The 14718-nt window shown below is 39.4% G+C and overlaps 1 protein-coding gene across 1 annotated transcript in view; it reads left to right on the top strand.

The window, feature by feature from the left end:
* The window catches only part of CD226 (CD226 molecule), a 99432-nt gene that overhangs the window by 80965 nt on the left and 3749 nt on the right, over positions 1–14718 (top strand). Inside the window, exon 5 of the mRNA XM_024133962.2 lies at positions 9651–9753. Within this exon, the coding sequence (XP_023989730.1) occupies positions 9651–9753 (103 nt within the window). The remainder of the gene's footprint in view (positions 1–9650; positions 9754–14718) is intronic.

Genomic DNA, 14718 nt, shown 5'->3' with positions numbered 1-14718 from the left:
GCTGCGTCTGTGGGTTCCCCACTGACTTGTCCCCTTTTCTGGGGTTTGCAGGTATCCTGAAGTCATGTGAGGGAAGGTGTTCACACGGTCATATGAGGGACGAGCAAAATCAGGTAGTAGGTATTAGGGTCTGGAGGGGAGTGCTGGTTGCTGAAGTCATGTCCACACCAGGAACAGACTAGGGGAACTTTGGGAGTAGCCTCCAGGCAAAGGCGAGTTAAGGTTCCTGCTGGAGGGAACTGGTGAGAGCTCAGCTCTCACGTGACTCATTGGCTTTGCAAACACCTGCCCCCAAGGTCTTCACCAGACCTGCCCAGCAGAATCTCCCTGTGGGAAAGCTTGCTCCCTTGAGCAACTTCCCTGGAATTGGCTCAGAGTTGTCAAGCACACCCTCCTTCCGCCTTAAGTTCCACCTCCTCCTCCTCCTTTGTCTCGAATCCTGCTCTCCCTCTAGTTCTTGTAGTTGACTAGTGACCGTTGAACCCAGAGCTGGAGTTATTAGCCATCAGAAGAAGGGCAGCAAGGACTTAACCTTCAAAATCTCCCAAGAAAAAACAGAAGTTTGTTTTCTATATTAAATATTCTGAAGAGTTGTATTCTCTCACATTTATGGACCTTTATCTTGAACAGCTAAATAAATAAATAATTTAACTGGTATGTTATGCCTACTTATGTTTTATTGCATGGGTAAAATATTCGTCTTGATTTTAGTGGAGCATTTGAAAAATTTCCTATTATATCCTCATGGATAAGCATGATAGTGACACAGTAATGTAGAGTTACTCTTGGTTAAACAACAGTAATGACAACAATGTGTTGGGGAATTAGAATTGGAAACAAAATCTCCTCCCTGCCCAGAAAACTGCTCCACAAAGGAAGAAGGGAAGGAAAACAATTTTATTGTTGACTAAGCATGAAACCAGAATTGTGATATGCATCACAGGCAGTCCACTAAGAGACCGCAAAGACAGAAGGAAATCTTAACCTTTTGTAAAGCCTGGCAGATACAACCCATTATATGCATGTTCTCAAGGTAAACAGTAACTAGTCCTCAAGTAGGAGGACTTGATAGCATCATTTGTCACACACAGCTCATCCTAAATTCACCTGGTATGACCATCTATGTTAGCTAATTGGCTTTATCCAAAGGAAAAATGAGCTTCTTACATCTTTACGCCAGGAGGTTTTGCACCTCAGAGTAAGGTGCCCTTGGAAGTTAGGCTTCTACCTTCCCACAGAATTGGAAGACATGGGCTCTCTCTTCTTTGATGATTACATTCCAAAGATATGGCTTTGACTTATTACAGCAAAAGGATACAAAGCAAGATCAGCAAAGGGAAAAGATGCGTGGGGCAAAGTCAGAAGGACTAATTCCCAGAAGGAAAGCAGGTGTTTAGCATAAACCACATTGTTTGTATCAACAGTTTAGACTCAATAAACCACCCTAACAGTTAAGAAATGGTGAGAACACTCCCCAAATCCAAGTTCCCACACGCTAGCCAAGGGCCAACCTTGTAAGCAGGCCTTTCTAAGGCCAGCAGTCTTGGGGCTGCTACATTAACTCTTTTCTGCACACTAATTCACCACAGAAGTGAGCAGGAAGTGGGCAGGTCTTGACATTCTGACCTGTGATGCGTAAATACAATCTCTTTTAATAAATAATATCTGTTTATGAAAATGGAGAAATATTTTAAGAAATATAACGTAAGACTAAGGAATACTTGGGTAGAAAGGTGAGACATCTAATATGATGGAGTCAGCCTTGAAAATTTTCTCAACAAATTACCAAATCAGAACGTTCACCATCCCTATGCCGCATATGCTGACTTGGTACCCTTACCGTACTTCAATTGCTATAGAGCACTATAGCCCAGAGTACAGTGCACATAGCGACACCAGAAAATGTGGCTACTGCGGTCAGCCTATTGAGTAGTAGATTTTACAGCCTATCTTAGACTATGTGTTTCTCAACTGACGTAAAGTTTTAAAGTGTTTAAGTCACTTGGGAAACCATTTTCCATCAAGAGAGGCAAAACCATTGCAGCAAAACGTGTACATAAGATTAGAAACTCGCTTCCTCATTGGCCTGCTCTGTAATTACAGGACAATTATTTAGATTCTCTGCACGTTATGTTTCTCAGTTAAAATCTAATAATACTTTTTTTTAAATTTTATTGAAGTATAGTTGATTTACAATATTGTGTTAGTTTCTGCTGTACAGCAAAGTGATTCAGTTATACATGTATATATATACTTTTTTATATTCCTTTCCATTATGGTTTATTACAGAATATTGAATAGAGTTCCCTGTGCTATACAGTAGGACCTTGTTGTTTATCAATTCTGTACATAATAGCTTGCATCTGCTGACCCCAGACTCCCAACCCACCCCTCCCCTCCCCCCTCCCCCTTGGCAACCAGAAGTCTGTTCTCTATATCTGTAAATCTGTTTCTGTTTCATAGATAGGTTCACTTGTGTCATATTTTAGATTCCACATATATGATAATACTTTCATTTTGAGGAGGAATAGTTACTATTCACTCAGAAGAAAAATTAGAGGTTGATGTCATGGCCCTTTAATTCTCTGAAAATAATTTATTCCCTAGGACTTTCTTATTATAAAACAGGGAAAGGTTTCTGAACTACAAAGAGTATAAAATCGATCTGCACAAAGAAAGTTGACCTTTGAAAACTTGGAATCATATTACCATGCCTGTATTTCAGGCATACAGGAACGTTCAACAGACTTCAGGCTACCATTTTTTCCAGTGGTCCTCCAAAGCTACAACCGTTTTATACATGTTTATCAACACCACTTCTACCTTTCCCCAGAAAGGTGAATCTAGTTACAGGAACAAGCATCCTCTGTTATACATGACTAGTGCAACATGGAATGGCAACGTGAAAAGAATAGAAATTAGTTATTTAACTCTAATTTTGAATGTGTGCCTACAAAACATAAGTTCACTCTTAATAGTTTACATTATGTGGTGCTTAAATATGTAAGTATGTAAATAAATCCCCCTACATGTTTTATCTAGAGCCACCCCCATGGCCACCCTTGGATTGATTGCATCATCATTTTGCGGTTGCCAAAAATGTGTCCAGAAGATCAAGTGATCTTACGCCGGGGTCTTCCAGGGAAAAGAATTAGAAGATAGGACTTAGAACCGAAGGCTTCCCTCCTTCATCTATTTTTTCAGCAAATCAGTGTCTAATGTGGGACGAATATTGGATATTTGCATTGTACAGTGAGTCAAAAATTGGAATCAACGTGATAGTGCTGAGTCTGTCAACTAACACACATCTATCCTGTGGGAACATACACAGTGTGTATCCCATCTGTACATAGAGCAAAATCAAATATTTCTCTTCTTTTTAATGAGGTAAGACAGCAAGAATAACTTTTACTGGTATCTACCATGACCTGCCCAGGGCTGGGTAGAGGGTCAGGATCTCTGAGTTTTTCTCAGCATGTTTTTTGGTCCAGATATTTAGGTTCTAAGTTACTGGTTTCCCCAGTCCCTAACCCCACCCCAGACTCTAATAAAAGATAAATAGTAAACATCAATGCCTGCTCTTACCCGCCTGGCTCTGAGGCAAGGACCTGGCAGCATTTATATCCCAAGTCTTTCTAAGGGTTTATAACTCAGCTGTAAATACTTGTCATTGGCAGAAACGTAGCCTGGAGGTTTGCAGTCCTCGAGTAAGTTACTCATTTATATATCTCACTAACGTGCTTTAAATTGTTTTAACTGTATTTATCTTTCTTTCCTTTTTTAAATAAATTTATTTATTTTATGTATTGATTTTTGGCTGCATTTGGCCTTCGATGCTGCATGCAGGCTTTCTCTAGTTGCGGCGAGCGGGGGCTACTCTTCGTTGCGGTGCGCGTGCTTCTTATTGCGGTGGCTTCTCTTGTTGCGGAGCACGGGCTCTAGGCGCACGGGCTTCAATGTGGTGGCCAAGAAGAGACAGTAATTCTTTCTTTAAGAGAGGGGCTTGAGGGCTGATGTTACTCAAGCTAAGATCTATTAGCAGAATTTAGGCAAAAGTGAACATTAGGAAGTATTGATTAACTCCCTAAAGCACCCACACCCATTTGCTTTTCCATTTTTGTTTTGGTTTTAGCCGCACTGGGCCCAGCAAGTTGGGTGCTTACACCAGCCTGGTCCAAGTACTGCTGGTTCACATTAACGCAGCAGAGGGGTGGGAAGCTGAGAAGGAGGTAACAAGTAGGATTGGCTATAGGCTGGGGTACTCTGGATTGTAAGTGAATCTCTACCAGACTCCCATGCTTTTGGTTGGTGCCCACCATTTCATCTCTAATGCCAGGTACACAGTCTGCCTTGAAACACTATGTGTTACAAGATGAGTGAAGAAGATGGATTTGAGTCCAGCAGGTCACCCATTGCTAGAAGAGGTTAAAAAGAGGCAACATATTTCACATTAAGGAATGCATCTGAAATTTAGATTTTGCCTTTATAGGTGAGCAGTGTGAAACAAATGAAGTACTTTTCAGTGGTTTCTACTTAATTCATATAATTGAGGGCTTAGCAAAGAATGCCATCTTAATTCTTAAGGATTCTGAGTACACTTCTGCAAAGACGCTCTCTACATCCTGCACTTTAAACCTAACCAAAAATATAAATACAAAATATAAATATATAAATAACTAAATTTAAATAACTATAACTAAATTTAAATATAACTAAAAGTTGGCAGAGTATTCTGCTTTAAGCATGCAGACCTTTACATTTTTGTACTATTTTTTTCTGATTATTAAAAGCAATACATCATTAAGTACATCTGGAAAATAGCAAAAAGCTTAAAGAAACAATTGCTTTTAATTCTATTCTCTGAAGATCATCACTTTAAAATTTTGGCATGTTGCTGCCTGGCAGGCTTTTTCTCCTAAGTTCTATACTTGATTGAGATATCATAGCATGCACAAGTGTGAATTCTAGCTTTGAAATTTTACTTAACTTTCCATCTAGAGTCAGCAGTTTTCCATTTCATTGGGATTCTTTACACCCATGATCGTAATGTCTATAGCTGTGATTCTCTAGGAGGTGGCCCCAGACCAGCATCACACAGGAGCTGCAAATTCTGGGACCCACACAAACCTCCTGAGTCAGAAATTCTGAGGGGGGAGCTCAGCCATCTGTGGTTTAACGAGCCTCCCCCCACCCCCCTGCCCTGTGATTCTAATTACATTTGAGACCCTCAGCTGTGTAGTCTTACTTTAGAGTGCTGCTGGGAAATAAGGATTTTCTTTTTGCTGTTATAAATGTTCCACAAAACTCTCTGTTCACATCTCTGAGCATTTCTTTAGGAAAAAAGTAATTAATCAAATGTGCAAGAAGCCCGTGGAAGGGTCTGACGCACAGAGAGCGATTTCTTCCCAGAGGCAGGTTGCGGCAGATTTCTCTCCCCAAATGGAGCCTGAGGTAGTCCATCTTGCCACCTTCTTCCTTTCATGCAAACTTGTCTTTAAGCACTTTTGGTTAATAAAGTTGTTTTTATCTTTCTTATTGTCTTAACATAGGTTTTTCTTGATAGCAGAGGTATGTTAAAGATACTAATTTTTTGCCCTTACATGTAGTTTGTGATGATTTTGACCTACAGATATTTTTCATTTTGACCCAGTCAATCCTATGTATTTGCTTATTTGTATAAATTGGAAAGTCGTTTCTCATTACAGAGATTAAATAATACTCACTTATAGTTTCTTCTCTTGTTTACATTTAAACATTTAGATCTCTGTAGTCCACCCAGATTGGCTTTTTTTTTTACTGTAATTAAGATCTAAATAGTATTTCAAAAAGCAGGTAAATAATTTTCCCAAAATACTGTCAATGAATTTTTTGATCGTAACTTTCATTTTTTTCCACCATGCCTATTTAATTTAACCTTAGCATCTACTGTATTCAAATTATGTCAGCATAGCAACTGTGGTCCTTTTATAGACCTGTGTTATAATGCAAATACTTTCAGGTATTTTGTTTGCTTTTGATAATGTATGTATCTTTCTTGATGGGAGGGAAAATAATGGCTTTATGGTTCACGACACTTTTGTCCTCCTATGAATCAACACCACATTAGGATGAAGGCTGAAAAAAAATCAGCAAAAATGTGGTGGCCAAGAAGAGACAGTAAATAATTCTTTCTTTAAGAGGGGCTTGAGGGCTGACGTTACTCAAGCTAAGATCTATTAGCAGAATTTAGGAAAAAGTGAACATTAGGAAGTATTGATTAACTCCCTAAAGCACCCACACCCATTTGCTTTTCCATTTTTGTTTTGGTTTTAGCCGCACTGGGCCCAGCAAGTTGGGTGCTTACACCAGCCTGGTCCAAGTACTGCTGGTTCACATTAACGCAGCAGAGGGGTGGGAAGCTGAGAAGGAGGTAACAAGTAGGATTGGCTATAGGCTGGGGTACTCTGGATTGTAAGTGAATCTCTACCAGACTCCCATGCTTTTGGTTGGTGCCCACCATTTCATCTCTAATGCCAGGTACACAGTCTGCCTTGAAACACTATGTGTTACAAGATGAGTGAAGAAGATGGATTTGAGTCCAGCAGGTCACCCATTGCTAGAAGAGGTTAAAAAGAGGCAACATATTTCACATTAAGGAATGCATCTGAAATTTAGATTTTGCCTTTATAAGTGAGCAGTGTGAAACAAATGAAGTACTTTTCAGTGGTTTCTACTTAATTCATATAATTGAGGGCTTAGCAAAGAATGCCATCTTAATTCTTAAGGATTCTGAGTACACTTCTGCAAAGACGCTCTCTACATCCTGCACTTTAAACCTAACCAAAAATATAAATACAAAATATAAATATATAAATAACTAAATTTAAATAACTATAACTAAATTTAAATATAACTAAAAGTTGGCAGAGTATTCTGCTTTAAGCATGCAGACCTTTACATTTTTGTACTATTTTTTTCTGATTATTAAAAGCAATACATCATTAAGTACATCTGGAAAATAGCAAAAAGCTTAAAGAAACAATTGCTTTTAATTCTATTCTCTGAAGATCATCACTTTAAAATTTTGGCATGTTGCTGCCTGGCAGGCTTTTTCTCCTAAGTTCTATACTTGATTGAGATATCATAGCATGCACAAGTGTGAATTCTAGCTTTGAAATTTTACTTAACTTTCCATCTAGAGTCAGCAGTTTTCCATTTCATTGGGATTCTTTACACCCATGATCGTAATGTCTATAGCTGTGATTCTCTAGGAGGTGGCCCCAGACCAGCATCACACAGGAGCTGCAAATTCTGGGACCCACACAAACCTCCTGAGTCAGAAATTCTGAGGGGGGAGCTCAGCCATCTGTGGTTTAACGAGCCTCCCCCCACCCCACTGCCCTGTGATTCTAATTACATTTGAGACCCTCAGCTGTGTAGTCTTACTTTAGAGTGCTGCTGGGAAATAAGGATTTTCTTTTTGCTGTTATAAATGTTCCACAAAACTCTCTGTTCACATCTCTGAGCATTTCTTTAGGAAAAAAGTAATTAATCAAATGTGCAAGAAGCCCGTGGAAGGGTCTGACGCACAGAGAGCGATTTCTTCCCAGAGGCAGGTTGCGGCAGATTTCTCTCCCCAAATGGAGCCTGAGGTAGTCCATCTTGCCACCTTCTTCCTTTCATGCAAACTTGTCTTTAAGCACTTTTGGTTAATAAAGTTGTTTTTATCTTTCTTATTGTCTTAACATAGGTTTTTCTTGATAGCAGAGGTATGTTAAAGATACTAATTTTTTGCCCTTACATGTAGTTTGTGATGATTTTGACCTACAGATATTTTTCATTTTGACCCAGTCAATCCTATGTATTTGCTTATTTGTATAAATTGGAAAGTCGTTTCTCATTACAGAGATTAAATAATACTCACTTATAGTTTCTTCTCTTGTTTACATTTAAACATTTAGATCTCTGTAGTCCACCCAGATTGGCTTTTTTTTTTACTGTAATTAAGATCTAAATAGTATTTCAAAAAGCAGGTAAATAATTTTCCCAAAATACTGTCAATGAATTTTTTGATCGTAACTTTCATTTTTTTCCACCATGCCTATTTAATTTAACCTTAGCATCTACTGTATTCAAATTATGTCAGCATAGCAACTGTGGTCCTTTTATAGACCTGTGTTATAATGCAAATACTTTCAGGTATTTTGTTTGCTTTTGATAATGTACCAAGAGCTTAAAAACATTAATTTCTTATTTGACAGGGAAAAAATATCCTTGTTCCTTTTGCAGTGGTGGTTCAATGTATTTTTTGTTGTTGTTGTTCAATGTATTTTTGTACTGAATAAATTTCACTTTCCTTCTCCCCATCGTATTTGGACAAAACCCTATCTTAGACACTACATACAAGGTCTTTAAAAGTGTTCATGTATTTTTTCTATCTTTATTCACCTTACAGGTTAACAAATTTAAAACATAAAAATAATGTTTATTTTTTGACTTAGTTTCTTTTTGCGGTAGAGCTTGCCAAAGAATGAGTGGAGTAGACTTTGAGCTCTTATCATGAAAAAAATCTCAGCTATAGTGGGTCAGGAAGGAAGAAATCATCTGAGTGAAGGATTGGGAAGAATGCTGTGAAAAGTATGGTTTACAGGTTGCTGTGGGATTCCAGATAGCCTGAGAGTCAGGGTACAAGCGTTCGAGCTTTTATTTCAAGAGAGAGGGAAGCTGTGCTGTTCTCTGCCATAGCTGCCCCTTTCCTACAAATTGCCTGGAAAATTTGCTGCCTAAAGTTATAGAGATGGCGCCTCGGTTTCAATTCAATCCTGTTTCCATCAACAACACATACTGATGAGTTTCTTCTCCTTGTAAGGAGCTCTGTGGGTGGCGGTGGGTGAGGTGTGCTGTGGGCAGGAGGACATCTGAAAGATGAAATGGTCTCTGACCTCATGGGATCTGGCTCCAGAGGTGAGCAAATATTTGAATATTGCCTTATTAGCCTCTTATCACAGCTCTGTGATGTAATTAGAAGTGTTGGCGTCACTTGACAGTTGAAGAAAGGCTGGCAGAGAAGGTTAGGAATTTGCTGGAGGTCATACAGCTAAACAGTGAAAGAACCAGGATGAGAATTTCAGATTCCCTGGCCATTGCTCTTTCCAGTTAATCGCTGAGTTGGAAAAGTAACATGCTTTTCCTGATTATTTTTATCATTAACCGTAATTGAGTAGACAATATTTCTTGAACAAAATTCCACGTATAAACATCAAAGTTACATACTGTTGTGTCTTGGATGTACTTAATGCACTAGAACTAAGAAGTAATCTTCATTTATATACTATTTTGATTTTTTTTTTCTACAAAAGATTTCATGTATGTGATCAGGAGCTCATTAGAATGAAGTGATATCTCTCTTGAATGCTTTCTATTCTTGGTCTCATTAAGGTGTCAAACCCGTTAGATCAAGGAACTAGTGAAAATCTGTGAGGAGTCAGAAATATTTAGGAGACTGAAAGAAAAGTCTTTTTCCCCTATCTCATCCCATTTTTTATTGGAATCTTTGTTTTACATTGTTACCCTATGATGATTAATATACCCTTTCCTAATTTTCCCGCTTCCCTTTCTTTTCTGGCTTTAGCTGAATTCCTAATTCCTCCTATAATTTTGTTTCCTCCTAGGTAAAACCAATAACCAATCCATCCTCTTCATGGCTGCGGGGACAGCTTTGTTGTTGCTGTTGGTTATCCTAATTACCACCGTCATTGCCGTTCCTTATAAGAGGTGAGTATTGCAGCTCCTCCTGGATCTGGTTTTCCCTGAGTAATTCTGATGCTGGAGTTTCTCTATTAATAACCCAGTAGTTGGTCAAGCTGTCTTACGACTCAGGTACTGAGTCCATGTACTTTGAGCGCTGCTCTTGTACGTAGTGGAGAAGGAGTTGTGGTAAAGTTGGAGGAGGAGGCTAGAGTGACTCATTTCGGAATTAGTAGGAGTGGGCAGTGCACCCCTGCATTAACAAAGCCAGCCGCCCGGTGCCTCTGCGCTGTCTGCTACCACGTCTCTCCTCTCCTCCTGCAAAGGAAAATGGCTGTCAGGTGAGGGGGAGGTATGTGTGTGTGACAGAGAGAGAGAGAGAGAGAGAGAGAGAGAGAGATGGATTCTGAGAGGAGAAGATCAGGGTTGAACAGTAATAATGCCTTCATTTATTCATTCATTAAATATTTATTGTGACAGTGGTGACTGAGATATAGTGGCATGCATATTCTAATAAGCAAACAACGCAATTTTAAATGGTTATATATTCTCTGAAACAATCAGTGTAGGTGCCTTTATTACAAATTATTGAGAAGAAAGGAGTTGGGAGGGGCTGCCCTAGAGAGAGCAGGTGGCCATTTGGCCTCTTCTAAAGTTTCCTACCTTTTACTGCCTGTGGCGCACTTGGCAATTTTCTAGGATGTTCTTGGTTAACTCTTCCCTTCTTCGCTGGCCCATATGTTCATCAACTCACCAGTCTAGGTATTTGTTGCAATCTTAGTCGTAGTCATATTGGGTTGGAATCATTCATTATACTTGTGATCCAACTAAAGTATTAAATTTTTAAGGAAAGAAGGAACCAAACTTTTGATGTCCACATTTTGACTGTCCGACACATTGTAGGCACTTACTACATGTTTGTTGAGTGAAGGAATACATCCATCTCCACTCTTCTCCCCCAGTAATGTTACCACTCACGCATGTGCGCACACACACACACACACACACACATACACACACACAGTCCTGCGTGCTTATTGATAGGGTTTCCCATAGGTTTCTCCATCTCGTCGCCATATCCCCAGCCTCTACCTCTTCGAAGGCTCTCCTCACTGCTCACCAGACTTCAGCGGTACTCCCTAACCTGCTCTCCTGCTCCCAGTACATCCACCTCCACTCTTCTCCCCCAGTAATGTTACCACTCACGCATGTGCGCACACACACACACACACACACACACATACACACACACAGTCCTGCGTGCTTATTGATAGGGTTTCCCATAGGTTTCTCCATCTCGTCGCCATATCCCCAGCCTCTACCTCTTCGAAGGCTCTCCTCACTGCTCACCAGACTTCAGCGGTACTCCCTAACCTGCTCTCCTGCTCCCAGGTGTCTCCTCTCTTTCTAACCCATCTCTTATTTTCCTGGTTCCTCTTCTAAAAGCTAGACTGGCCACATCGTCTCCGTTTAAGACCTGTTTATTGTCTTTCCACTGGCACCAGAATAATGCTAAGCTCATTAACCCTGTAGCACAGGTGCCCTTTGTTCTGACCCCAGCCCAATTAATCTGACCCCAACCTAATATTCATTCATATTTTCTACTTTACTTACTCCCCTGATATTGACAAATTGTATTAAAACTACAACTTTTATTCTGTGAACACGCCTGACTTTTCCCATTTGTTGTGCCACCAAAATGCTGATTTCTCCCATATTTGACCTTAGAATGATCTGATCCTGCAGATCATTCAAGGTGTGGGATGCATGTCCCCTCTGGGAGGGCTGTCCTGCTTCTCCCTCCCTACAAGTAGACATGATGTCACCATCCAGAATCATGTTGCACTTCTTAACCACCACACCTCGCAGCCTGCTTTGTAGTTTAATCATTTCCATGCTTGTCTTCCCCTGTATTCATAATGGCAGGGATTATGTTTTACTCATTTTTTAGTGTTTGATAGCATTTAGTGCTAATCTTTCCAAATAATGGATGGTCCATAAGTATTTGTTTAATTAAATTGAAACATGAAACTGTCGTCGTTCCTTTCTCTCCATCATGGGCTGCCCTCCAGTCTTTCCCTGGTCAGAAATTAGCAAATTGAGGTAAGGAACCCAGGATGTTAGTGACACTGAGGGTTTCTCTACTGCTTCACCTTGGTTGATTAAAAAACGCACCGAGGGCAGGTACGACAGCCGGAGCACATGGGAACACAGGGAGTATGGCTAGGAGAGAGTGAGTGACAGGACAGACCTCGAGAGGGTCACAGATATTGGACAGAAAGGATTTAGCTTCATGAAAATGCATCAATTTTACATGAATAGCTAAATTGAACTGTAGAATATCTTATCCCACTTGGTTAAGTGTGATAAAAAGAAGAGCAGTGGACTTGAATGCATAACCATGGCCGAACACCACACAGCAAAAAGCACTTGTTCTTTCTACCTTGTCATTGGTATTGATTTGTGGTCGTTACTTAGAATGGAAACGTCTTGAAAAATGACCCAAGTGACTAAGCAATGACCTTCTGAACTCTGTCTTAGCAACTGTTTAAAATAATCCTGCCGGTTCAGCTTCAGATGTGCTGACCTGGAGAGAAGCCAAAATACATCACAGGGTGCCTGAAGGAAACTGAATTCTTCCTTCACGCCCAGCACCGGGCAGCCTGTGAGCACGAGGCATTTGGAGCACAGTTGGTGTCATTTCCGGTTAGAGACCAGAATAGTGACAATATTCAGTGAGCATGGCTAGGGGAAGGCATAGCACCAGTAAGCGCGACAGGAGCCGAGATACAGTCTAGAGATTGACACCTGAGTCTGTAGGAAGAAATTTAATATTTAGTGAGCAAATGTTAGGCACTTACTTTTACCTTTGTTGTCAGCTTCGAGGTTCACAGCAAACAGGGTGTCTTGGTTTGCCTGGGACTTTCCTGGTTTCAGCACTGATCATTCCTCATCCCAGGGAAACTCCTTAGAATCAGGCAAACCAGAACGGGAATATGTTTACTGTCTTTATTCTATACAGGTGAGAGGACGACCTTTAGAGTTGCAAATAACTAGTCAATTGCAGAGCACAAGTTAGACGCAGATCATCCAACTCTAAACTTCATGTTCTCGTTGTACGATAAATAAGTGCTAGGGATGCAATCTACGACGTGGTAAATATAATTAACACGGCTCTACATTATGTATGTCAGTTGTTAAGAGAGCAAATTCTAAGGGTTCTCGTCACAAGGAAAATGTTTTTTCTATTTCTTTACTTTTGTGTCTATATGAGATGGTGGATGTTCACCAAACTTACTGTGGAAATTGTTTCAGCATGTATGTAAGTCAGATTATTATGCTGTACAATTTAAACTTACAAAGTGCTGTATTGTATCCATTGTATCTCAATAAAACTGGAGAAAAAAATCATCTTCTCTTAAAACACAGACCTACTAGAGCATGGACTTGAGGACATGGGGAGGGGGAAGGGTAAGCTGTGACGAAGTGAGAGAGTGGCAGGGACATATATGCACTACCAAATGTAAATTAGATAGCTTGTAGGAAGCTGCCGCATAGCACAGGGAGATCAGCTCGGTGCTTTATGACCATGAGAGGGGTGGGATAGGGAGGGTGGGAGGGAGGGAGACGCAAGAGGGAAGAGATATGGGAACATATGTATATGTATAACTGATTCACTTTGTTGTAAAGGAGAAACTAACACACTATTGTAAAACAGTTATACTCCAATAAAGATGTTAAAAAAAAAAGAATAAAAAAAAATAAAGGGCAAAAAAAAAAATATAACTACCTGTACTTCTTGATACATTTCCTAATATACAGTAGTCTCCCATTGTTTACAGCATATACGTCCCAGGACCCCCAGTGTATGCCTGAAACTACAGATAGTATGTATAGGTCTGGGTACTATGTTTTTTTCTTATACGTACATACCTATGACAAAGTTTAAATTATAAATTGGATGCAGTAAGAAAATATCTGAATTGCCAGCATTACTACTCTTAAAAAAAATCATCTTCTCTTTTCCTCATCACATTGTATATGCTAAGCTTATCTTAAAAATATATTTGTTGGGCTGGGATAGGGAGGGTGGGAGGGAGACGCAAGAGGGAGGAGATATGGGGATATATGTATATGTATAGCTGATTCACTTTGTTGTAAAGCAGAAACTAACACACCATTGTAAAGCAATTATACTCCAATAAAGATGTTAGAAAATATATTTGTTTATATATATAACACACATGTATATATATATATATATATATACTTGGACCTACTTGGGAAAGTTAACTCTATATTATGATATAACAAGCCTTGTGAAGGATAATTTAACAAAGGATCAAAGGTCATAGATCTGTGTCTGTTTCCTCACTTGTGAAAATAGGATAATAATAGTGTCTGTATCATAGATTTCTTTTGAGGAATAAATAATTTATATAAAAGGTCTTAGAAATATGACTTGCACATAGTAAATTTACACATAAAGTAAGTAAATAATTTGTTTAAATACTACTTAATAAGTAAATACATAAATGCACATAGTCTGTGATTCTGTTGACACGGTAGGAGGATTTCATAGCAACTAGAAGAGACCATGAGAGTCAACGTTGATTATCCGAACAACCTTTCCTTGGAGAGAGGCCATCTTGCCAGGTTTTCAAAATTTCTGTGAAGTAATTATAACCTCATCTACATTTTTGTATCTGACCCGTCCCCTCTGTGGTTCAATAAGAATCTTTTCTTTAGGGGGATGAAAAGAAATAGTCACCATCTCCCCATGATAACAATTTCCATACACTTGGATATAGTTATTTCATCTTTGCATTCAATTACATTACCCTCTTCTCTTGTATTTTCTTTTCAAAGATTCCTCATGAAGTTAGGTTTTTATAAGTTTCATTGAAACTGTGGAGAGTTTATTGAATAGTATGGTTTCGGATGGCCCGTTTTCAGCTGCAGCAATGTGACTGTAGAAGCAGTGAGCCTGGT

Source organism: Physeter macrocephalus, chromosome 19, assembly GCF_002837175.3.
Source record: "Physeter macrocephalus isolate SW-GA chromosome 19, ASM283717v5, whole genome shotgun sequence".
In the NCBI taxonomy this organism is placed as follows: Eukaryota; Metazoa; Chordata; class Mammalia; order Artiodactyla; family Physeteridae; genus Physeter; species Physeter macrocephalus.
Note: the sequence above shows the minus strand (reverse complement) of the source record. Positions and strands in the feature narration are given on the sequence as shown.